The following is a 24949-nucleotide window of genomic DNA, read 5'->3' on the forward strand; positions in this document are numbered from 1 at the left end:
CTAAACTTGACAGAAGTGCTTTGTAATGAATTGTGTTAATCACTATCAAAGAAATATTCACTTATCTCCATTCTTTTCAAGAACTAAACTAGTTCTGTCAGGTCACCTAGTAAAAGAGTAATTTAATTACTTTAATTATCGGGGTGGATTAGAATTATAAGCAACTGTGTTAGAAAAGACAAAAGCTGCCTCAAAGTTAAAGAGCTTTAGAGTATTTGAGAAAAAAAGACACTATGACATTAAAAGATTGTTCATCACTTGTAAATGTTTTTTATATTATGTGGTAAAATATTTCAAGATTTGACATCCAGAACACCTCTCCTATACCACCTGTTAGGAGTCAGAGCTGCTAAATGCTACAGTTGGGATGTGATGCTCCTTATTTTATTAACTACTTTTGTTTGGGGACAAGAAAATTACTCTGTTATTTATCTTTGCGTCTCCACTCCTTCTAGGATAGTTGCCTCCCAGTCACTTTCTCTTTCTAATAAACTGCATTTGTAAGAAAAGGTAGCATTCAACAGGAGGCAGTGGAAAGGGCAGGAAGGTTGCCTCTGGATCTGGCAGCAGCACTGCTGCATACAGAGGTGAGTGCATTGGGAGAATCCCATCCTTGTGTGGACACACCTTTTATGGAGTTCCTGTAGGGGGGCAGTGTGTACTGTTGTGCAGGTGTGGGGAGAGCCTCTGAGGGGAGGCATTGCTGTTATTATGCTCTCTTCATAATCCCATCTGACCTCCCTCCACCAAAGGAGGAGGATGGAGGGTTGTCTTGGGGTGACTTTATGATGCTTGTATCCCCATTTGTTTGTTTAGCCCAGAAATAAGTTTTGCACCTTTAAGACTGGTTCTGAGAGTGAAGGCAGAGAGAGAAGAAGAGCAGAGTTTGTTATCAGAAACTGCACTTGGCTCCCCCGCATCCTGCTCCTGGACTGTGTTGTCTGCAGCACAGAGAGACAGCGGGACAGAGCTCTCCTTTGCTTTTAGTTAGTTTTTAGCTAGCTGAGGCAGAGAAGTTCCCTGGACTGAGGTTTTTCTTCTTCTTGGATCTGTTTAAACCTGCTCTGGACTGAACACCCAGAGGAGCACCAGCAGCTCGCACCTGTGACCCACTGGGCCGGGTCTGGGCTGTGGCATTTCCTGCACCGGAGAGACTGATAAGAGACTGAGTGAGCCGAGCTACAGCCCATGGAGGGGACTTTCTGAGTTTGTTATCTCTTTTGGAGCATCAAGAGGTTTTATTGTTTTATATTGTTCATTTTTTTTTTGTGCTGGTGAATGCTTTGGCTGTTAAATAAACAAGTTTTTTCCACTTTTCTCCAAGGAAATCTTTTCCCAAACCAGTTGGGGGAGGGGCCACTTGAGTTTGCTTTCTAGAGGGAACCCCTTTGGAGGTTTTCTCCCAAATTTAACCTAAACCAGGACAAGGGTGTTCCTCTGTAAGGTCTATGGCCAAGTTGTAGCTGATGGTCCTACGCAAGGACCATGTTGACCTTGGGACTGCACAAGGATTGATTTGTTCCAGGACAGTATTGCGTTCCTGTCTGCTGCCCTGCTCCAGAAAAAAAGCAACTGCCCTTCATCAAAGGTTTTTTGCAAAGGCTTCTCAAAATCACCTGGCAGTAACCCTTTTTGACTGCCAGCTGCTGCTCAAACCCCATGGAGAAGCAGTTTCTTTTCAGTCAGAGCTGCTGCATGGCACAATCTTCCCAGGTCCAAGAAAGATGTCTGGCAGTAGGACAGAGCTGTACTGCATATCTTGAAATCTCAGAAGCCACAGTCCATTGGATACCCAAATGTGCCCAACAGTTATTAGCTTGGAAACATGTGGGTTCAATAAAGCAAGGCATTTTTGCAGCAGTAGTTGAGGTCCTGATATGCACTGTTGTCTCTTTCCTGGCTAAACTCTGAGTGTGGGATGCCCCTTGCCATGACTGGCTCAGGGCTACATGTGCAGCTGCAGGGTCAGAAGGACACAACCAGGGACACAAACCTGTGTCATCCCTCTGCAAGCAATTTCCCAGGTCTGTCTTCTTGCTCATGGACAGCTTTCAGTCTGCTTGGAAGGAACCTCCTTTCTGCACAACTTTGACTGTTGTGTTTGGCTGACATTGGGTTGGGGGCACAGAATTTCACTGCCTGGACACAGCCAACACAATCAGTGACTCTGCTTATGTGTTGATACGAGACTGTCTTGGGAAATCTAGTCTGAAAAGGCTGAATGAGGATAATCTCAGGATTTCACTCAATCTGGTTATTGTGCTATGAAAGAAAAATATTAATTTAGTCTCTCCTGAGGCAATGCTGGGTCAGTCACAGAGATTATTCTGTTTTAAAAAGTGCAAACAACTGACGGAGGAACAATTGGCATTTATTGTCTCAAAAGCTGCTGGAGTCAAAAGCTGCAAATTATAAGAAGCTTTTTCGTTCAGAAATGTTTTATAAGGTGTGCTGCAGCTGTGAGCTAGTTATGAGCAAGTGTTTATCTGAAATGTATCCAGTGAAATGAGTGTGGTATAAAGGGGTATGAAAGAAATAAATTTTATTAAATTATTCTAATATGTATATATATTTAATATACTGTTTACTTTTCTCCTCTACAGATAATATTAAAAATACTAGAAGATAGTATTTCTTAAAGAGATAAATTTTATTGCTAGTTGCTTTTATTGAATACTGCTTTATAACTTTTTCCTTTATGAGACATGCAGCTCTTCTTATCATTTTTCAGGAGAATTTTTTTTACTTCTGAGAACAGTATTTGTCCTAGAGATAAATCCTGGGTTTATTCAAAAGGTGAGAAATAATGAAAGCTGCTATATTTTTTCTGCTTGCATTGTATTAACCAGTTGCTGTGATGAAGCAACTGAAGGCTTTATTCAGGACTGGCTAACCAATGTCTGGCCACCTCCTTTAGTGAGATTTTGGATTTAAGGAGATTCAGCAAGTACTCTAAAAATGCTACTCCTGTGGTTTCTTGGTATTTTTTTAGCCTGAGGGATTTTTTTATTAGTGAATAAGTAAAACAGCTTCAGTGAGTTACTTCCTTTGGAGTAACTTTTGAGTTACTTCCTTTATGCTATTTAAAAGAAAACAAAACCCTGTGCTAGAGGGAGGTAGCAAGACTTGTGGATGTTTCTGCTCAGGCACCAACTATGTATTAGCTTCTTCAGCATAAATTTAGTTCCATTAAAAAGGGAGGCAATTCACATCTGTTATGGCAACTTTGTTACATATCTGTGCTTTTTGGGGGAGGCTCAGTAACAGAAATTACCTGGAAAAGAATTTAAAAAGTGCTAAAAGGAAGGGAAGTTAAAAGAGAATGATGCAGGCAATGGCCATATTGAATGTTATGGGTTTTTTTCTCTTCAGCTCCATTTTCTCAGTGTCAGAAATTGCATGGATGAGAGCAAAATCAAAGAAATAGGAGTAGGGATAATGGATGCCTATGGAAAGATCTCCTTTCCTGAGCATGCCACATACACAAAGCAGACACCAGTACAGTGGAGACCTGAGTTAGGAGTAAATTGTGTCCAGTCCAGAACTAATAAAAAGGAAGATGCTGAATAGAGGGAGAACTGTTTCCCGCAGGCTTTGGCCTTGTACCCTCCAGGTGCTGGTTAAGCAGTGTCTTCTGTTATTCGTAAAATAGCAGCTGCTTTGTATATTAAACAGAGAAAACAGAGAACATGGTAGAGCGGTATGGGAGGTGAGGGCCATTTAGTTCAAACAAACAACCAACCAACCCCCAATATAGATTGGTGGATTCAAATCATCTGACCCAACTAAGAAGCAGGTTTTCATTGCATAAAGCATTGTGCAGACAATCATAGGGACTAAGTTATGAAAAAGTAGTTCTTGAGGGACTAGTTAGGACCTAAAAGTTAAACATGGGGTCCTGGCGAATAGAGAAATCAAGGTCTTAAGCATGAGCCAGAACTACATCAAGAAAATGTAAAATTATTAGCTCTACTTAAATGTGGTTTGTATTTAGGGTTGTATAGCCCATTCCTTAGTTTTGCTGCCTTTCCTATTGCACTAAATTAATCAGAACTGTCACTGTGCTTAGAAATTGCCTGTTTTAAACGATGTAATTTACTGTTGTTCTGTGATTGTATTCTTTTGTCTTCCTAAATGCTCTTCTTTACTCAGATCCTTAGTTTTCTTTGTGGACTTAAAATTGTTGTCATTGCTTCTGTAGCTCCAGCCAGCATTCATGGTTTTCTGGGGAAGTTTTACTTGTTGGATTGTTTTGCTTTGCTGACATTTCCTCTTCTGCTCCTGGCACTGATTAACTGGTTGCTATTCTCCTTTATCATGGCTTTTATGTAAAATATTCAAAAGTTTTTCATTTCTGGACTTCGCATGCACATCCAGGTTTGCATAATAGTCAGTGAACAGTTTTCATGACTGGATGGTTGAGGTTTTTGTACAACTGTAAGGCTTACTACAAACTGCTTGTCTTCTCTCTTAACCTTTTCATTTGTAGTTCTAATGGCAACAGGAACAGCAGATTCCCTTCTCAAATCTGCCTGTTTTAAGGCTAAGAGATTAAAGAAAGTAGTTTGTAATCCTCAGAATATTTCTAATTTCTTTTCCCTTGAAAGTGTTACTACATCGGGAAAATAAACAGGCTTGGTCTCAGTGCACTCAGGATGAGGGCAGAGTCCTGTCAGCATGTGAACAGATGGGCTGAAACTATTTTGTTCTGAGCCTAGGAATTAAGTGGATCCTCTCCTCTTCTCCAGACCCTGCTTTCACTTGAAGCAGACTTGTGATCAATGTCCCAGGTTCAAGGGCCTGCACTTTCTGCTTGACTCTCTGCAGATCTATGGCCTATGGGTTGCTGTGCTGGGTCAGCACTGCAGTCACCTCTGTGCTCTCCTGCTGTGTCTCCCCAGAACTGTTCTCTCAAGACCTGCAGCACAGTATGAGTCTCTGAAGACAGTTCTTGTTGTCCTTTTGCTCCCTCCCCAGGAGGGAGACCTTCCTTCCCTCAGCCTCCCAGCACTTCTGACAGGATGAGCAGTGGTATCCACTTACCTTAAGCATCTCTAAGGTTGTAGCACAGTGTGGACTGCTAAGGTTCTTGCACGTATTGAACCTCTTTCTCATTTCTCTTTCCCTGGCACCTAATCCCCTCTGTTCAAAAAGTAAAATCAAAGCAAATGACTTCAAACCAAAAGCATTCATCTTTTACAAATAGTTCAAGGCTTCTGTACAGTAATAGGAATAAAGCTCTGCTGGCATGTTTAATGAGTGCTCTCTTGGTAGGTGCTTTTCTCTGTGCCCTGAGAATTTGAATTACAAGAGAAAATTTATTTTACTTCTGTTACAAAACCATTCCATTAAGTTTAGGTGCTCCATCTTCCTCTGGCAAGGAGGTGTCATGCAAGGTATTTTTTTAGATAAAGTCAGGTCAAGGCACAAAAGATGGGAACTGAGCCTGTCATGAAGACACCTGAGAGATGAAAGTTTTCTAAAAATGTTGTCTTCCTATGTTACCTAACAAATTTGGGAATAGAAGTGCCTCAGTTCTTGACATTCCAGCACCTGTATTGTTTTGTTAGAATTCACCACAGCCAATTGTGTGTGTTAAGTTACCTGCACATTAGTGGTAGCAGAGCTGTCTCCCTTAGTGCAGTAGGACTGAGTGGGATTAGAAATACGGAAGTAAACTGAGATTTGAGTTTGAAGAAAAGTAGGTTGAGATGCAAGGATGCAAACAGCCATAATGATAATACTGACTGTGATGAAGATCTGTAAAGTCAACAGAGAGGTGGGTAATTTAAGTAGTTAACAGATGAGCCAGAACAACATTAAAAAGATAACAAAGTACCTTAGGTCAGGAAGTGACTTTGCAGGGTGGTCCAGAAAGACTACCATGAAGAATTGGGTAGAGAATGGGGGTAGGGCAGATGTGAGTGAGTCGACTACAAAGATTTTCTGTTTCAGCTTTGACCTGTAATGGTGTGTTTGGTCCTCTGCTCCTCAGACACAGAGGGACAAGCAAACAGAAGAAGAGTGGGAAGTGCAGAGACTGATGTACTGAATGATGAGCCCAAAAACTGAGATGGGGAGAAAGTGCTCATAGTATTCTTGAGTGGAATGTAGAAAAAAAAAAAGTCTTGATATCAGAAAAACCTGTTTGAACAAGGCTGAAAGGTAGGGTTTTAATTTGTTCTGGGGAGGATGGCTAGGAATGATACATGTCTACATCACGTCAGGGAATTACATGCCTAGCCAGATGTCCTGGCATTGTCAGGCAAGCTTTCAGGGTAGTTGTGGAAGCCTTGTCCTGTCAGATACTATGTCTCGTATTAGAGAATTTCCTAAAACAGGATTCATAGCATACAAGGCAGCAGATGGCAAGAATTTGGGAATGAAGATAGGCTAGGGGATGTCTATCCTTGTTGAACTGCAAAAACCGTACTGGAGCCCAAATTTTAAAATTTGTTTCATGCTCCTGTGTGTGGGATGTGATCATTATGCTTTTATTTCCTCCCTGCAGCGTTCATTTCTGCCTACAGCAGGGCTTCAAAGCTCTGCAGCCACTGTGGGTCAGTGGCAAAGTGGAAAGTGGCTCAGAAGGGGTTGCTTTGTGGTGGCACCTGCTGACAAAGCACAGCCTTCCCACTGGGTTTTGCTTTAAGAAGCAGCATAGAGGTGTATAGTGTCACTGTCACCAGTAACTTCACTGCTGCACCTCTGTGTGCACTTGAGCATGTGGAAGGAAATGGAGAAACCTGGAATTTCAGATGATGAACTAGGTGGTGACATACCTTCATATGGAGCTTGCAAGGGGTTATTTCATAGAATCAATAAGGTTGGAAGAAACCTCTAAAATACTGAGTCCAGCCATTGACCTAACACTGCCAGGTCTACCATTATTTCCTTATGGTACTAAGATGTTTTGGAGGATAATGCAAGCTTTGTTCTTGCAACTATCTGTAGTTCCTTTCCAGACAGTAAACTGGATTTTGTCCCTGAGTGATCACTCTTATTTTACCCACTAGTGTGTTTGGGGTTTTAATTTCCCCAGTGTTTTCCTAGAACATGAGAAGCATTTTTACTAACTGAAGGATATGATTATTCATGAAAAGTAATGACTTCAACATCATTAGATTTTGTCTTTGTGGATGCTGGCTTTGAAGAAAAGTGAACTCCATCTAGAAAAAGGAAAGCACTGGAGCTGGGACTGTTAACTTTCTGTATGTTGATTAAAGAGGTAATTGGAGTTTTTGAAGTAGAAACTAGAAGTGTGCTCAAGCAATGTACTTGTTACCATATGAAGATTAAGGGAAAATGTGCTCATATTACCTCAAGTTGAATGAAGAGTCTGATGATATCTTGGTTGTCTAGGGCAGGAAGAAAGGAAGATTTAAAAGCATTGCTTTGAACCTTGGGATACACAGCTGTGCTGAAGCAAACCTCTGTTCCCTAATGTCTTTTGATTACCTTTCAAATTGAATTTGTCCCAAGTTATTTACAACTAGAGCAGGAAATGCACTGAATGGTGTTGCACAGGGATGTTATGTTGATATTTGTTGGTAATGGCCTTGCAGGACATAGTGGTGATGTGGCAGCGGGCAGGCTGCAACCACTGGGATGTGGCAGGCCAATTCACCCTGCAGGGAAGTGAGCCATGGGAAGGAGTGCTGCTTCCTGGAATTTGTTTCCCTGTGCCCTTGCATGGCAGCAGGTCCTTTTATCACCCACCTTTCAGTGCATGATGTGGGGCCCCAGGGTGGGCTGTGCCAAGTGGCTGGAGAGAAGATGGGCATCAGGAGAGCATCTAGAGCAGCATGGGCCAGCAGTTGTGCCCGCAGCTCCACCAATTGCAATGCCATGAGTGGGAGGTGAGAAACAGGGAAGCAGGGACAGATCTTTGAGAACAACTTCACAAGTGAGATCTTGAAGAATGTTGTAATTTAAGTGTGCTCTGCATCATTCTCATTACATTGGTGGTACCATGTGTGTTGGCAGCTGACTGCGGTTATCGTGAGAGGTGCAGGATGTGATTTTCTGCCCTGGCACCAGAGGAAATCTGGTCTCTACTATGGCAGCAGGTCCCAAGCTTCCCAGTTCACCAGCAGCAGAAACAGAGCCTGTCTGGTGTGATCATACCACATGTCTAAGCAGACCTGAGCTTTGCAGTCTGGTTGGCATCCATCTGTGTCTCCTGTGAAAAGGGCACTGGTGTGAATTGTGGCTCAAATCTCTCCTCTGATCCACACCTGCTTCATAGAACTTGGGGTTTTTTGTGTTGTTTAATACCTGCTGCCCTTCTTTCTGCAGCACAAGTTGTAGAGTGCTAGAAGTACTTTGTAGCTGTTAAGGGTTACCAGTTTCTGGACCCCTACAGACTGAACTCCAGGCACAGCTGCTTGGCATAGTTGAAGGCCATATTAGTGATCCTGGACTATCTGCCAGCCCTGTGTGGCGTGTCTTGTAGTTTCCTCTTGACTATCATTTTACAGACACGTTCTAACAAATACTGGCTTTTGGGTGGATATGCTACATGGGATTAAAATGCCTGACACTACCATACTTGGGAATTTAGAAAACAGATATTAATGGAAAAAAAAAAAAGACAAATACCTATTTAACCTGTTTTTCTGTGAAATTTTTGTTTAGATGCACCTTTTTGGGTTTGTTTGCCTGATGGTGTTTCAGACTGAAATCCTGCGTTTCATCTTTCCTCATTGATGAGTACAGTCCCTGAAAATCACAGGAACTTTTAGATAATTTGCTCTTGGATTGCAGCTGATGTGGTATCAGTTGCTTCTGGTTATGGCTTTAACTCATCTGCTTCAGCTTGGTTACAGAGGTCCAAAATAAATGCTGGATCTCTCTTGCTGCACGCTCCTCTTCTGCTAGTATTGTGGGGCTGGATGAATGTCTTTCTCTGGAGATGGTCAGTGCTGCTCCAGCCTCAGAGGAATTGTTGAGAAGTGAGGTAAGTCACCCACACCAAGCAGGGCATGTAGGACTGGTGAATGGTTTCATGCTTGGATTCCCAGCTGGCTGTGCAATATTTAAAACAAGATTTTTGCTTGTTCACACGGAAGGACCTGTCTTAGGGTATGCACACTTAGTTTCCATGTTTTCAAACTTCAGACACTTTGGATATTGAATCCGTGTGTTTTCTTTTTTTCTTCTTTTCCTTTTAATTGTTTTTGGCAGGCTAAGCAAATTGGTTATCATGAGGAGGATTCCTTTTTTGTTAAGCCATATGGCATTTTGTTAGAAACAAATGCTCTATTTATTAATTTTTGTTTGTTTTGTGCAGTGTTAAAAATAGCATGGCATTCGTGTTTCATGTTTTCTGGTCCGTGTTTCACTGCTGTAGGTGGGCCAGCCTCTGATTGAAGTGCAGTGTTAGGGATGCTTGCTGTCTTTCCTAAGTAGACTATTTTGGAGCTGCAAATGGAAACTGAAAGTTTTCCAAAGTCAGGATGTTACAACTGAGTCTGCTTTCTCTTCCAGACATTCCTGTGCAAATGGATTGTGGGAAGTAGCAGCTTAAAATGTTGCTGGAGAGATACCTTCTGTACCTTCTTCCTCACTTGCCAAAACCAAATGCAGTGTTGAAAATACTCACTGACAGGCTGCTTCTGTGTGGATTTATTCCTGAACTAAATACTATATTATCAGCTTTTAAATTATTTTATTTTGCTTTTGTATCCCATCATTCAAAGATTTGTCACTGTGTTTTAACATGCGTGAAAGTCAAGTGCTAATATATGAAGAAATGTCTGAAACTGTGGCAGTCTAATCAGATTTTCTGATTTGGCAAAACCTGTGTCATGGCCAAGATATGGGGAAGTTTGCCACAATGTGGGGCCATGATGTGTGGAAGTTGTGGACAGCTTCCACTGATTCTTGAACAGAGTCCAGGCTAATTCTTTATGTAGGTAAAGGTAAATAAATTATATTATTTTTTTCTCTTATCAAACATAACTTAGATGTTTTGAGTTCATAGAGTGTCTGAGCACAGCTAGCCCTAAGTTTTTGACTGTAGGAGGATGTAATTACATCAGGGCAACATGTACCTCCTGTTGCTATTTGTGCTGAAATGTCTGCTCAAACCACTACAGGATTTTTCAATGGAAGTCACCGTCTAGTGTCTGATTCTCTCAGTGTCTTCCAGCGTGCAGGGTATTTTTGGGTTTGTGTGTTAAGCTACAAACATTCAGAGTCATAACATCAGTGTGAGAAAATTTGCAGTGCAAACAGGAAACGAGGACTGCTGTGTCTTTTTCCTTCTGCATGTTTTGTGCTCAGTCCCAGCCTGCGTTCTGCAAACTGCTGCTCTGCAGCCCTGCTGCTGTTTGGATGGAGGGTTGCAACAGTCTTAAAACAGACTGGTTTACCAGGGAAGTGGAAGAGGGGGGCTTCACATTTCATATTCTTTTACAAGATCCTTCTTTTTGTTAATTTTTGTTCTTTCAGATGAAGGAAGAAGAAAAGTGTAATGATCCACAAATGACTAATGTTGAGCAGAGTGTGCAAAGACTCCAAGGGAGAATCAGAGACTTGAGACTCTGATTTTGAGACAGCCAGGTTTTGTGCAGAAGGAATGAAGATGCTGAGAAGCTTTGATTAGAACAGTATTAGTCCTGGATAAGGCAGATAGAACCTGAATATCTAGCAGATATAATTGTTTTGTAAATTACTCATCCTCTAGTAGAGTTCCACAGAAAGAAGCAACAAAATATGGAGGTTTTTTTTCCTCTTTCGAATGTAGCTTTTTCTACATCTAAATAATTCTATAAAAAGAAAGGTTTGTTGGCTGACTGCAGATACCATGTTACTGATAACTGCTGTTACTTCTAGTTGCTGTCACTTCATGATTAATATACAACATACAGGGAACCTGAAAGAAGGAAGTTATTCCATGCGAAAATTGAATGATGTTTTCCAGCATGTAATTTATTTATTTAGCAAATGAAGACGGGTACAGCTTATTTATGAAATCTGCTATTAGTGGTAGAGAACAGCAGCACCATAAGGCATTTTCATATTACCATATTAAAAACCATCATTTAGCAACCCACCCCTAATCTAGTGTCTGATCAGAAGGGCTGGTGTCTCTCTGAGAATTAATTCCAGCAACAGACTAAATAAGTGCTCTTTCAGATTTTAAAAACAAATGAAAAAATACCAGCTTTTCCTCTTTATAGTCATTTGCAATTTATGCAGACTTGGCCTGGCTGTTACTACATTAACAATTCCTTCTATCGAGCTCAGCTGTGAGGAAGACGCTTGCTTTTTAGGAGGTTTGTTGTCATGGATACTGTGGTGCTGATGTACATTACTGGGAAGTGCTTTTTTTACGGCAAGTCTGCCTTAGCCTCTGGCAATACCAGCTATTTGAGTGCCGTTCCTGCCTCTCCAGTTGGCATCTCTGTTGTCAGACAGACAAACGCTGCTATTTGCTTATTTCTGCATCCCCAGGTTTGTCTCTGGCACTGCTCACCCCTAACCTGCTTGCTCATTTGTGCTAAGAGCATTTGTGCTGTCCTCCTAGAGTGTATATTCCATATCAACAAGGTGAGCATTTCCTGCCTTCTGCCTCTCCCCAGCTTAGCTCTGGGCTGTTTCAGGAAAGAAATATTTACTCCTAAGTCCTGCTTTGCTTTGTAGCCAGTGCTGCACAGAACAGCTTGGCTTGTGTGACTTTGCAGATAGCAGGAAGATGGAGTGTGAAGTTGGTCTTTGTGAGATAGTCTGGGAAATTTTTGCTGCACACAGCCTCTTTGTGCTGTACTGTCCAGTATAAGGCAGTGTTGATGATGGGCCCTGACTGCTTATTGTAGCAAAGCCTCTTCTGCATTAGCAGTGCAGCATTTTTGCTTGCACTGTGAAGCCAAGGGTCAGACGCTGGTGCAACAGAGTCTGTGATCTACCAGCCCACAATACCTGGCACATGGCAAAGGTGCAGATCCATGGGCTGACATTGGTTATATGAGCATCACCAAGACCAAGTGCTGGATCCTGCTCTTGGGTTACAACAAGCCCAAGCTACAGGCTTGGGAAAGAGTGGCTGGAGGGGTCCTCAGGAGAAAAGGACCTGGGGGTGCTGGTTGACATCCACCTAAATATGGAGATATTTAAAAGATGTGTAAATGCACCACTTAGGGGCATGGTTTAGAGGTCGACTTGACATGCTTGGGTGAGTTTAGGTTAATGATAGAACTCAGTGATATTAGAGGTCTTTTCCAACCTAATGATTCTATGATTCACTCAGCAGAGTTACAGTAGAGCAGTGAAGCAAGGGCTTAGGTGTGCTCTCCTCTTTTTGCTCTTTCTTTTCCACAACCAATTGAAAATTCCTATTTCTTCTAGGCAGAAAAATGCTTCCTTTTTCACAGACACTGCTCTTTTATCCACCAGGCCAGGTAAGGTGCAGCTATCTGCCCAAACTAGAATGGTGTCTTTCTTGTCTACCCCAAAAGTAAGACCAAATATAAGAATTACCTCTCTTCCCCAGGTGACTGGGTAAAGTTAAGAAGCTACAGACAAAAACTGGCTTTTCTGTGCAATGTAGCATCCTGAAGTGACACAATAGCTGGAAGGTATGAGAACAGTGACAGTGTATCCATGCCATCCATCCCTCATAGTCATACACAAACCGCTGCATCATTGCAAGTGACATCTGCATATGCAGCAAGGGCAGAGCAATTGCAAATCTCAAACCAGGGGGAGGACCATTGCTATTGCACTGATAATCTGGAGACTAGAACTTGACAGAAGCTGTGTTAATGGTGTAACCTTCATCCAGCCTGTCTCAGGCCTGTGATGTGGTAGTGGGGGCAGGGTTGTTTCCTCCAAGGTGCTACACAGAGACTCGATGGGTTTCCCAGTAAGCTGAAACTTTGAGGCTGTGTGTGTGGGTGCTGGTTGAGATGGGAGAGAGCCAGCAGCAGTTGTAGCTTTTCCTCTCCCTGGAGTGGGCACTGAGGGAGTGAGACACGTACTGATTTGGAGAGGGTGCTGGGGGCATTTCAGAGTGCTTGGAGTGGTGAGGTGAGGGTCCTGGGCCAGCACCCACCTCTTTGCTCATTCCCTAGCTTTACCCTCATGGTGGATTGATGTTGGCTAATGCCAGGTCCTCACCACGCCACTCATACTGCTCCTGCTCCTCAGCTGGACAGGGGGAGAGAAAAATACAACAGAAGGCTCATGGGTTGAGATAAGGACAAGGAGATCACTCACCAGTTGCCATCACAGGCAAAATAGACTCCACTCAAGGAAATAATTTTAACTTATTGCTGATCAAAATCAGAGTACGATAATGAGAAATAAACCCAAATCTTAAAACAGCTTACCCAGACCTCCCCCTTCTTCCCAAGCTCAATTTTATTTTATCTTCTCTACATTCTCCCCACAAATGGCACAGAGGGACAGGGAATGGGGGTTGTAGTCAGTTCATCACATGTTGTTTTTGCTGCTCCATCCTCTTCATGCTCTTTCCCTACTCTATTTGGGGTTCCTCCCAGGGCGACAGTGCTTCATTAACTTCTTCAATGTGGGTGCTTCCCATGGTATGCAGTTCATAATGAACTGCTCTAGTGTGGGTCCCCATCTGTCCTTTCCATTGGGTGCAGTTCTTCAGGAATGGATTGCTCCATCCATTGCTCCAGGGGTCACAAGTCCTGACAGAAAGCTGCTCCAGCTTTGCTGTTGTGGGCTGCACTCTCCATGGACCCCCAGGTCTTGCCAGGGACCTGCTCCAGCACAGGCTTCCCATGGGGTCACAACCTCCTTTGGGCATCCACCTACTCCAGGTGGATCTGTGCTCCGCCATGGACCTCCATGGGCTGCAGGGGCACAGCTGCTTCAGCATGGTCTTCACCGTGGGCTGCAGGGGAATCTGTTACAGTGCCTGGGGCACCTCCTCCCCCATCTTCTGCACTGACTTTGGTGTCTGCAGGGCTGTTCCACTCATATGTTCTCTCTTCCTCTCACCTGGCTGCTGTGTAGTGCAGCAGTTTCCCCCCCTTTTCTTAAATACATTATCCCAGAAGTGCTACCACTGTCACTGATGGGCTCAGCCTTTGCCAGTGGCAGATGCATCTTGGAGCTAGCTGACATCGGCTCTCTTGGACTTAGGGGACGCTTCTGGCAGCTTCTCACAGAAGTCACTGTGTAGCCTGCCTCCCTGGCCCCTGCTACCAAAACCTTGCCATACCCCAGATTGTCAACCCCAAATTAAGGTCATTTTCAAGGACTTGTGTACCAAGTTTTCAGTTCTCTTCCATTCCTGTCATTCTCTGTCCTGTTCCAGTCTCTTTTTTTTCTATCCTCTTCTCATCTGACCAATCTCTTGGTTCCTCTGCTGTCTCCTTTGCTTTCCTCTGTGGCCCTTCATTTCCTTTTCTCTTACACAACACCGTCCCCATTTTCTTGCTAAGCTCTTTGTGATTACCCCCTGCACCTTTTGGTCTCTGTTGGACATGATCTTTTTGCCCAGTCCCAGCCTCTCCTATGGGAGGGCAGCCAGCACTCCCACAGTCACTACTTTGCATCAGCCCTGAGAACCTTGGTGCAGCTGAAGGACTGAGTGTTGTGGGATGTCAAGTGTTTTCTGTATTTTATTTTTGTTGTACCTTGGTGATTTGCAGGTTTTCTCTGGAGCTTTGTCCAAACTACTGGACTGAGAAGGATGTATGTTCTTTGGTACACAGACAGACCAGTGGCATTAGGTCTTTGAACTACCTGTAGCATTTTTTAAGATCATTTTTGTCAAGGATAGGTTGAGATTTTCATGTGTGTGGAGTGTTGTCATGTCCTCCTGGAGTGAGAACTCCAGGCACGATGATGATGTGCTTGAGTGTCAGATGTATGAGCTGAAGTGTGGGCTCTGGAACGTGCAGAGACTATCAGAACATGCATCGAGTTTTCCAGCCAGTATTGCAGACTGTTGAGTTCACAGTTGGCTTCCTAGCAAAACACAGACTTGCTTTGGCAAACCTGGCACAGCATGTGCCAGGACACAGGGGTGTCCTTGGCTCCTGTGGTTCTGCTGAACTGCAGGTCCTTGTTTTCCCTCAGTGATTGATTATTCTTTCTTTGAGGGGGTTAACTCTTCTCTAGGCTGTACATCTTCTGACTCTGTATATTCTCCCCCACAACTGCACTGCACTGTAAAGTCACTTAAAAAACCCAGCTGGCTTTCTCCATTGAGGGAATGAGTGACAAATATCCTTTGTATTATGGATATTTGTTAAATTCCTATTCAGCTATCTCATGGTATTCCTGAATTTCCCTTTTGTCAAGAGTGAGCAGTTAGTTTGATCGACCTGGTTGAGCATGTGCTTTTAGTGAGGGTGCCTAGCCATACCAGGACAGATTCACAATTACATTTTGATTAGTTGCCCAGCAAACATTAATACACTTAAAATAAAAGGAGGAGAAATACTGGCTGCCAGCAAGCAAGGTGCCAGTTTTATTACCCTCAAAGTTTATTGCTTATCTAATTAAAATCTCAATCAATTCTTTGACCACCACCTGCATCTGCAAATGTCATGTAAGTGTGATGTTAAGTGTCTTGGTGTGACTGGGAACATGCACGGGGCAGGTGGTGCAAGCTGTTTGCACCAAGTACAAATGATGTTTAGAGTTCAGCAGCTTTTTCTTTCTCTGATTATTTATTTACGTTTTTAGATTGACCTTGGGTGGGAAATGACTGTTCACTTAACCCCATATCCTTGCTTGCAATTCCACATAGTTTCTGTGGAAAGTCCTGATTGTAGACCTGTTTTGTGCTGTGGGCCACATGACCCAAGTTACAAAAGGCTCCTGTACAAACTGATGCTTTTGTCCACCCTTCCCATGTGGGGAAAGAATGGGCTGCAGCATTTGGCTTGCAATGGCATTGTGCACTTGTGCCCAAAACACAACTCCTGCGAGGTTCTGCCTGAGTGTTTGAAAAATGAACATTTAAGTCCTGCCCTGCTACATGGGCCTGACTGTGTGTGATGGAGTCTGTGCTGGCAAAATGTAAATTGCTTGTAATTATGACAAATCATGTGCAATGCTCATTCTGTGAACTACAAAGCTTTTGTCCACTGCTGCTTATCCAGCTGCTTAAAAAGCTCTCATGATAAAGTGCATGAAGCTCAGAAACAGCCTTCCAGGTTTGATTATTCACATTTTGTTGAGGACACTGAAAATAATTTGGTCTGTTTGAAGAAATTGCTTCTATTCCCCAGAGTTTCTCCTGATGTGGGGGAGCAGAAGCTGGACTACAGGACACGAAATACTTAGCAGAAGAGCAAGATGAAAGCAAGTTTGGTTATTAAAAGGAACTCTGAGCATTGCTCTTGATCTGTGTCTTTGATAAAAATCCCTAGTGCTGTTCATCCTTCCAGTAACAACTGCAGGCATGTAATTTCTCCTCTTTCTGTATTACTGGACAATCTGTCTGCTTTTTTAGTTTTTTAGACATTTTCTGCAGTAATGAGTGATTTCTTCTGTTTTGTTTGTTTCAGCACATGCTAAAAATGTGCACGCATAAGAAAGCAATCTCTGTGTTACTTTACCTTGCATGAGCACAGAATGGTACACACAAGAAGTAACTGCTGGGATTAATTGTTCTTTTCCATGCACTATTTTACTTCGGTTTATGGTCAATGCTGTCAGCATGTGGCAGCCATGTTTACAGAGCACCACTGAGTCAAATATCCTAGCTGGAGATTTTAAAATGTTTGATGCCTTCATAGCCACAGGTGTTCAGAGCTGTAATTGCTGAGATAAGAGTGCTGCAGTTTGTGGAGCAGAGAGTTTGATCCTCTCTTCCAAGTACAGTGCTGCCTGTCTCGGCTAGGCATGCTGTCTGCCCCTGTCAAGGGGAGTCCCAGCCTCCTGTTGGGTATAAATCCTAGCTGCAGTAGGTGGGATCCTCTGGCACAGCAGGTCTAATCCAAAACCAAGTTCTTAGTAAACACTCTTCCCTTTCTTCTGCCTTTTAGTATAAAGATGGTGCTGATGTGGACTAGTGGGGACACGTTCAAGACTGTTTACTTCATCCTGAATCAGGCCCCTTTCCAGTTCTCCATCTGTGGACTCCTGCAGGTATTTGTGGACATCGCTATCCTGTTGCAGGTTTACTTGTACAGTCATTACCCTCAAAAGCCCGTGTCCCACACTGCTCACCCAGCCAGCACCAAGGCCCTGTGAGGAACTTGGCTGGGCAGGTTGCAGGTCAGCAGAGTCAGCCATGGCATCTCTTCTTCCACTTGTAAATACTCCTGTGTTGCCAAGTTGAAAGCAGAAATGAGAACAAGGATGGAAAATATGTTTGCATGTCCAGCTTGGGAGGTTCTATGTTAAATAACTTGCTCTGTTTTCAGACTTAGCTGTACAGAACTGTTTCTTGGTGGGGGGAGGGGCACTTTATTTTTGCATACGTACCTATGAGCCTTATTAATTCATAAATGTTTGTATATTTAATCACAAGGGCTGGATGGTTTGTGTTTTTAATGCTATTTTAAAATGTTATACCACAGAAATTATAGGATATTTTGTCTGAAACTTCAACCTATTTATATAATATCAAGTCTGTATATTGGCAGGAAGTTTGTGGTGTTTACTAGCATTCAGTATCTCCACGATGGAGGAAGCAGTATTCAAGAGCAAATCCAGGAGCTTACTCTTTTCCTTATAAAGGTGTCTGGTGAGAGAAGGTGGGGGTGGGAGGCCCTGCAAAGAGGGGAGCAGCCAGAAATAAGCTGGCCACAGATGCTGTAAAGCTAAAGAGCGAGCAGATGTTTATCCCTGCTGCAGGAGGACACATGGAGGAGATGATGGAGGGGGTCTGATGGTGCTGGAGTCACATCTAGACTGACACAGCCAGTCATCCAGGCAAAAAAAGGATCCAGTGGGAGACTGCAGGGAACTTAGTAGTCATGCTTTGAAACTGTGGGGTGTGGGAATAGCCTGCCCTGCACCTGGGGGGCAGCACTGCCCCTGCAGCTGTGCACAGGACAGAGCTGGGCTGTAGGATGTCTTTCCCAAACCAAGGGGCCAGCAGAGGGGTGTTGCCAGTATTGACAGGCAAGTATTTCTAGATGTGATTGAGCTGCAAAGATAGAAGCAGGTCCACTTTCATTGGCTCAGAAATGAAAAAGTTTAAGACAGAGAAAAAACTGCATCCCCTGGAGTGGGACCAGCATCTGACAGCTTGATTTGTTGAGGTTGAGATTCATGTTCATGTTGTTCAATGCCAAGCAAGAACCAGGTTATGTTTTGGGGTGTTTCCTGCATTGGCCCAACAAGGAAGAAGTCCATGTTTTCCTTTTACTGTTGTGAACTGTTAGGTTCTTAAAGAAGAAGTTCTTCTCCTTTAGAAGAATCAGCAGCCTGTACTGAGAGGGACTGAGAAGGCTGAGAGAGCAGAGTTCATGTAGATGTTGTCTCTAAAGGCCATTAGCCAGCATAGGTCACCATGCTCTGTCTGTGACGTGCAGCTGCTGGTAGTGTGGACCTGTGGGGGCTGTCACCAAGCCCCTGGGCTCCTGTTGTAACACTGCTGTCATGAAACTGCCCCAGGTGATGTGAGGAGGCTGTAGCAATGCAGCAATGCCCTTGGTCCCAGGAACAGCTATGCCTGTGCTGCTTCCTTCATGAGGCTTCCTCCCTCTGCTGTGTGAGTCCCATCTGGCCACGGGCAAGGTGTTGGACAGATTTTTCAGAATAATTTTTTTCTCTAAGAATAGCCCAAGAGCTTATGTTTTCTAAACAGTGGCAGCAAGTCTGATGTTTGATAACTTCAGTGTGTAAGTCAGATACTTCCCCTACCACGCTTTCTTTGGGAATCTCACAATTTGAGTCTGGACTGTCTTCATTGGTGGCAAACTGTCCAGTGAAGGGGAATCACACTGTGCCAGGCACTGACTCCGTGCTCTTTGATACTGTACTCTTCTGGGCCTGAAGTGACCTTACAAAGACAATGTACTCAGCATGGCAGACTATGAATGTTTTGTTCCTCTCTTTTCTCCAATATTCTGGTTGTGTTAAAAGAACATCTTGGCTTTCATCTTTTTTAATTGAAAACTTAACAACTGGCTTCTCCAGTATTCTGCTTTAACGAGGATTGTATTTCTACTGTTTGAAAACAAACACTTTGTTGTGTGTTTTAATGGCCTGAAGGGTTTTTAATAACTTGTAATAGTAAGATTTTTGTATTTGGTGGTCTTTTTCTAATATTCTGCAAAGCAGGGATGTAAGAAAATGAAAACATACTTTTGTATGTTATAACTTCACCTGGGAGTGCACACTTTTGCCCACCTCTTTGGCTTTGAACTACAGATATTACTGAGGATAAAACAATTTCTGTTTTTTTCCTTTTGGGATTCTTCCATGGGTGAATTTTTGAGTCTGTCATCAATACCTAAACCAGCGAGCTCTGCAGACCAGTCTCATTTACACCAGAGCAGCAAATGCTGGAAGAGAAGCCAGTGAAACCATGTCTAAGTCATCTTTTGTATGTGGCATTTAGAAAGTAGGACTCTTGGCCAGGAACTCTAGAACTTCTTGCAAGGTACTTTAGGGACAAAGTGTGACAGAACTTTTGTTTTGTTCTCTAATTGTCAGGAAGTATCTGTTTCAATGATCACCTCAGAGAATAAGAAATCGCTTACTTTAAATGCATCTCTGAATGTATGGCACATTTCACAGACTTTATTTTTTCTGTCAGTTCCATTTTTTTTAAATAAAAAATACCTATTATATATAAATTACAGTGTTGCTTTGTTTTGTTCAGGTACAAAATGTGTTCTTCTTAATTCTTGTTACAAATTATCTTGTCAGAAGCATTGTTGATATGAATAATTAGTGTGGTTTTTCCTTCTGATGTGTGAGTAAGCAGAAGGCATAAATTGTCCTGAAGTCATGATGCACAGCAGGGATTCTGGACTTCTGTTCCCTGCTCTTCCATACATACCAGAGTAAATTTAACCATTGAGACCATGTAACTTGTGTTTGCAATGCTCACACTAAAAACCAAATTACTATCAGATTATTACATAGCTTTAAAGGAACCCTGTGTCATGCAGGCTGCAGAATTAAGTTGAAGATGGGATACAGATTAGGGATGTGCTTTTGGCAGCCTCTGCACAGATGAGGACACTGAGTCTGTCATCTCATGGCCAACTGCTGCCCCAAGAGAAGTCTTGGCCACCCTCTCTGTTGACTCTGGATGGCAAAACAAGCCAAGGCTGTCAGGAGCAGCCTTGCAGCTGCTGTGCACCTCCTGGATCCTGCCAGGCTGCTGATCCAGGATGTTGGGCTGCTCTGGCATGGAGAGGTGATTTGCTATTGCTGTGTGCAATGACTGCAGGAGCTGCAGAAGGGGAGTTGGGGAGGAGAGAGGGCTGGAGGTGTAGGAGAGAGGGTTGGGCAGGGCGAGAGGAGAGATGTGGGGGAGACTGAACTTGCTCAAATAAGGTGTTGAAAGGTGGTACTCCTGAAGGGAAGGGATAGAAGGAAAACCAAAACATGAAGGTAAAGATAGGTAAATCAGCAAAATGGACAGGAAAGGAGGAGGAATGTGAGGGTGGAGAGTAAACCCTGCCTGCTCTCTTGCAGTCTGCTGGCAGTGGAGACCCAAGCAGTTCTCACAGCAGTCAAGCCTGCTTAACACTCACAGTGCCTGCACCTTCTCTCCCAGGCAGTGCTGGTATTACTGGCTGCTGCTTTGGCATTCACTGTGGGGAAGCCAATGGTGGGGCTGGCCCCAAAGGAAACAAAGGGGAACCCCATCTCTGGGTGGTGCAGTAGACTGCTGACTGGTGCAGTGCTGCCCCAGGCCTCCCTTAAGTCAAATCTCTCTCTGCTGTTCATGGCAGGCAGTGGTCTCCACTGTGGCTCCATGGAGGAAGAATTTTCATGGTTACCTGTTTGAGATGCATGCAGTTAGGTGCAATTAAAAAAATTTTACAACATATAATAAAGCTCACATTTGGTACTGGGTATTAAGCAAAAACTGGCCCACAGGTTCTGTTTGTTAAATCTGATTGTGATCCTTAGGCTTGAGAGCCAAACAGGCTTCAAGGACCTGACTGACAACTGTAGCTTTGTTGAAGGCTTTCTATAAGAAAGAAGACATCAGTATGAGAGTAAACAGTGTGCCAATAAATAAACACTTCCTGGATACCCATGCCAACAGCTGTAAATAAAAGACGGGGACTAGAACATAATGTGAGGTTCACCCTAGGGCAGGGGCAGGTTTTCCTGTAAACAGCCTTGTAATGCCAGTCCTAAGTGGATGTCAGCATCTAGAAATGCACTGACAGCAAATACAGTATTTCAGACCCCCCTCCTGCCCTTCTGTGTCCCGGCTTACATGCACTTGATCTGGTAGGTGCTAGCTGGGAGTCTGAGGGCCTTCACTCAGCCACAGGTGGGCCAGCAACACCACACTGGATTTCTCTACCCATAAGCCCTTCCATGTGCCTCCATCCTCTTCCACTCCAAGGCTTCACAATGCTCTAAGGCTGTGGCTTGTAGCTGCCAAGGATGCTTTGCCCCCTGAAGCATCTGCTGTGAGGCTGCCATAGCCTGTGCCTGTTCTGGCATCAGCAGTGTGGGACAGCAGCCTCTTACAGTTGAGATGACACCAGCATCACATTTTTCTTTGCATTACTGCTTTTTCTTAACTGAGGCCTCTGTGCGGTAGAAAGTGGCTGTGCACATGTGCTCTATAAGCTGAAGTTGTGTTTGACTTTGTGCCATTACCTTTAGCTCTGTCCCTTTACCAGTTAACACATCCTTAACTCTCCTAAGCTATGGTTTTCATGACTAGTGTTGCCAGCTGCCAGAATTTGTAGGTCTAGATCCATGCATGCTGCCACCAAGGTGGACGTGTGGATATGTAGAAGAGGTGGCTTTGCTCATGTTTTGAGTCTTTATCCTATCTAAAAGAGAGAAATATTTCTTTCCTTTTCTTTTTTACTTTTTCCTTGAGGCAAAACTAGTGTGCTACAATCATGAAGCACTTAGTTGTTCAAAGAAACAGGTATAACTACCAGCTGGCACCAGTGTGCCTGCAGACAGCAGTGTGGCATTTATTATAGTTAGAGATAAATGGCCTTAAAATCATCTGTGTGCTGTGTCAAAAAACCTCAACCACCATACACAACAAAATCAACATTCTGCAGCAGCTGATCAAAAGCAATAAGCATCACCCATAACAACAGTTGCTCTGGGTGAAATTCATTCTCCTCCGAGTGTCTTTTATGTCTGGCAATATGTGCATCACAACTTTATACAGCTTCCAAAAAAAATTTGTTTAAAAGTTTTCTGGTTTATATTTGTTTCCTCATCTGTCATCCCAGTAGATGAAATGAAACTTTATTAAAAGCTAGGCTTTGACTAGGAGACATAATGAGTGGGTTTTGTCACTTTATTAAAACTCTGTGCATGCTGGAATTAATTATGTGCCTTTTGAAAAATACAAAGAACTCACTATTGAAGGAGAATAGCAACTTGGTGGAGAACAGCAGCAATATGGTATGTGTCCTCAGTCTGTTTTTCTACACAGTTGCTGAGTTGCAGTTTGCTGTCCTAGCACTGTTTTTTTCATGCTGCAAAGCCATAAGCTGCATTGATTAATGGTTATTTGCTAGCACTGCAAATGTGAAACTCTTCGTTCTTCAAGGATGTCTACTCCAGTCTGGCTTTTCTAGTAGTAAGGTAAGGGTGCTTGCAGTTTTTGGGCTTCACCACCTCGAGGAGATGCATTCTGCACCTTTCATGCACACTAGCCGTGGTCACTTCATTCACACTGGAGATGGAGCATGAAACACACCTGGTGCACATGAGCCAAATCACTATGAGGAGTGAACTTGTGAGTCCACCTGGTGAGTCTGTCGGGTGCTACCTTAAGACTGAGCATCTGAATGCCACCAGAAGATGTGGTGCTGCTCCTCTACACCAGACCACGCTGTCACCCTGTCACTGCTCCCTTCTCCGGTTTGCAATCAGCTGTCTCCAAAGCTGTATCCCTGATGTCAGGCCTTAATAATCCTTAATGAAAAAAATGTCTCCAGCAGGAATAAAAAACCAATACAATTAAAATATTTCATGAGTCACAGCAACCCAGTGCTAGCATTGCTTTGCCAGGAGTCTGAGTCAACCCAGGCACCAGGCACCAGCTCTTGGCCCTCCTCTCTAGCACAAGGAGCAGATGTGTTCCCAGTGCTGCTGGGCCATGAAGGATGGGCAGAACCCTGGTGTGGGCCCCTGCATTTGCTTTGCCTGCAGTTCAGTACAGCTGGGGCTTTGCTGACCCAGGTGCATTCTGCAGGGTAGGGGGCTTAGTTTTGCTGCCTGCATCTCCTGCAGTGTTCAGCAGCAAGTAACATGAGTTATTTCAGATCAGCACGGCAAAACACCACCACCCTCCGCACCCAAATCACCAGACACAAAGAGTCAGCAACAAAGCTTTATATTTTTATTAAAATAAAGTGTAACTTTTCCATTTCCCTTGCATAAGGAATGGCTTAATATGAGAGTTTGCTAATGTAGGATTAGTTTTACAACATATATTGAAGCAAAAAAAAAAAAAAAACCCAAACAACATACCAGAAAAATCTTGTCTTCAATACATCAGGTTTTGTTCCCTTCCTGGTGGGTGGAGAATATGGTGGGTGACACTGCATGGCTTTAGTACATATAGGAGTGTAGGTACAAGAGACTGTTGGGTTCCATCTCCCTCCATTCCCTGATCACATCCCACCTGTAGGAACACTGAAAGACACATGCAGCATCCTGACTTGGACCAGCTGCACAGCTCCGCCAGGGTGGGGGCTGGAAAGCTCATGTATGGGGCTGGCATCAATAAGCAAACATACAGATGCCACCATATGATTAATTTTCCCTTTAAGTTGACTTAAATCCTTTGAGAATCAGGAAGAAGAGCCAGAACACTTGTTCTAATGACAGGATTTTCTTTTTTCTTAGTAGAAGGGCAAAACCAAAAAGCTACTCCTAACTCAGAGCACAGCTGTTGCACTGCAGCTTGGGCCAGAGTCCACTGAAGATGTCTCACTGGTTTCACTGGGTTTGTACTGCTCCCCTACTCCTCTTTGCACATGACTGCACTCAGTGCAGCCACCACCACTGAGGAAGACTCTGCAGAGCTGGGAGTTACTGCTGGTTTAACATCACCCTCCCCTTCTTGAGCTACATGTAGTTCAGATTGGTTCAGTTGCCTGTTAAGCACATTTCTCGATACATGAGAGATGGAAATAGTTAACAGAAAGTGGAGAAACATCATAATTTGTAACGGTATTTTTAATATTTGACTTTTAGCAAAGGAAAAATAACCAAGTTAACATTCAGTACAATAGTCAGGAAGATTTTTTGTATGTATATTTCTGTCATGGGACTAAGATATAAAGCTTAGGATGGTAAATATGCATCTCTACTAAATAATGCAAACAGTGCTCACACACAATTCAGAGCTGGCAGAGCTGGCAGCGCTCTGGCTGCACTGCTTCATCTGTAGAGGACAAAAGCAAGCCCCTGATAAAGCTGAAGGAATGCTTCTGCCCTTCTCTTGCCCTCGCCCCTTGGCTTGTCTGAAGTTTGTGTTCCTTGGTGGTGCTGCCAAAACAAACATGCTGTGGGGCATCACAGCACGGGGAGCTCCTTGCTCAGCCCCTCACACAGGGAGTGCCACTGAGCAGGGCAGGGAGGAGGTGGCACAGTGGTTGCTCTGCCACATGGCACCTGGCACAGGCTGTGCTTCACATTACATTCTGCTGGCTGGCTGTGTTCAATGGCTGCTCCTTGGGCATACCCAAAAATACTTGCTCAATAGAAAAGTCTTAAGTAAAGCAATAGAGCAGAGCTGTACTTGGTAGAATTTATAGGGGTACTTTGCAGAGGTCCCTTAAGATCAGAAGTTGGTCTTTAGAGAAACCTTGTGTGCCCGTCA

The 24949-nt window shown here is 43.6% G+C and overlaps 1 protein-coding gene across 3 annotated transcripts in view; it reads left to right on the top strand.

The window, feature by feature from the left end:
- SLC66A2 (solute carrier family 66 member 2) overlaps positions 1-17585 on the top strand; it is a 72190-nt gene extending 54605 nt beyond the window's left edge. For all 3 annotated transcript variants that reach the window (XM_068200713.1, XM_068200719.1, XM_068200725.1), the window contains one exon: positions 16980-17585. In XM_068200713.1, coding sequence (XP_068056814.1) covers positions 16980-17187 — 208 coding nt within the window. In that variant the 3' untranslated portion in view covers positions 17188-17585. The remainder of the gene's footprint in view (positions 1-16979) is intronic.
- The last annotated feature ends 7364 nt before the right edge of the window (positions 17586-24949 follow it).

The sequence above is a fragment of the Anomalospiza imberbis genome, chromosome 1 (assembly GCF_031753505.1).
Source record: "Anomalospiza imberbis isolate Cuckoo-Finch-1a 21T00152 chromosome 1, ASM3175350v1, whole genome shotgun sequence".
Taxonomy (NCBI): Eukaryota; Metazoa; Chordata; class Aves; order Passeriformes; family Viduidae; genus Anomalospiza; species Anomalospiza imberbis.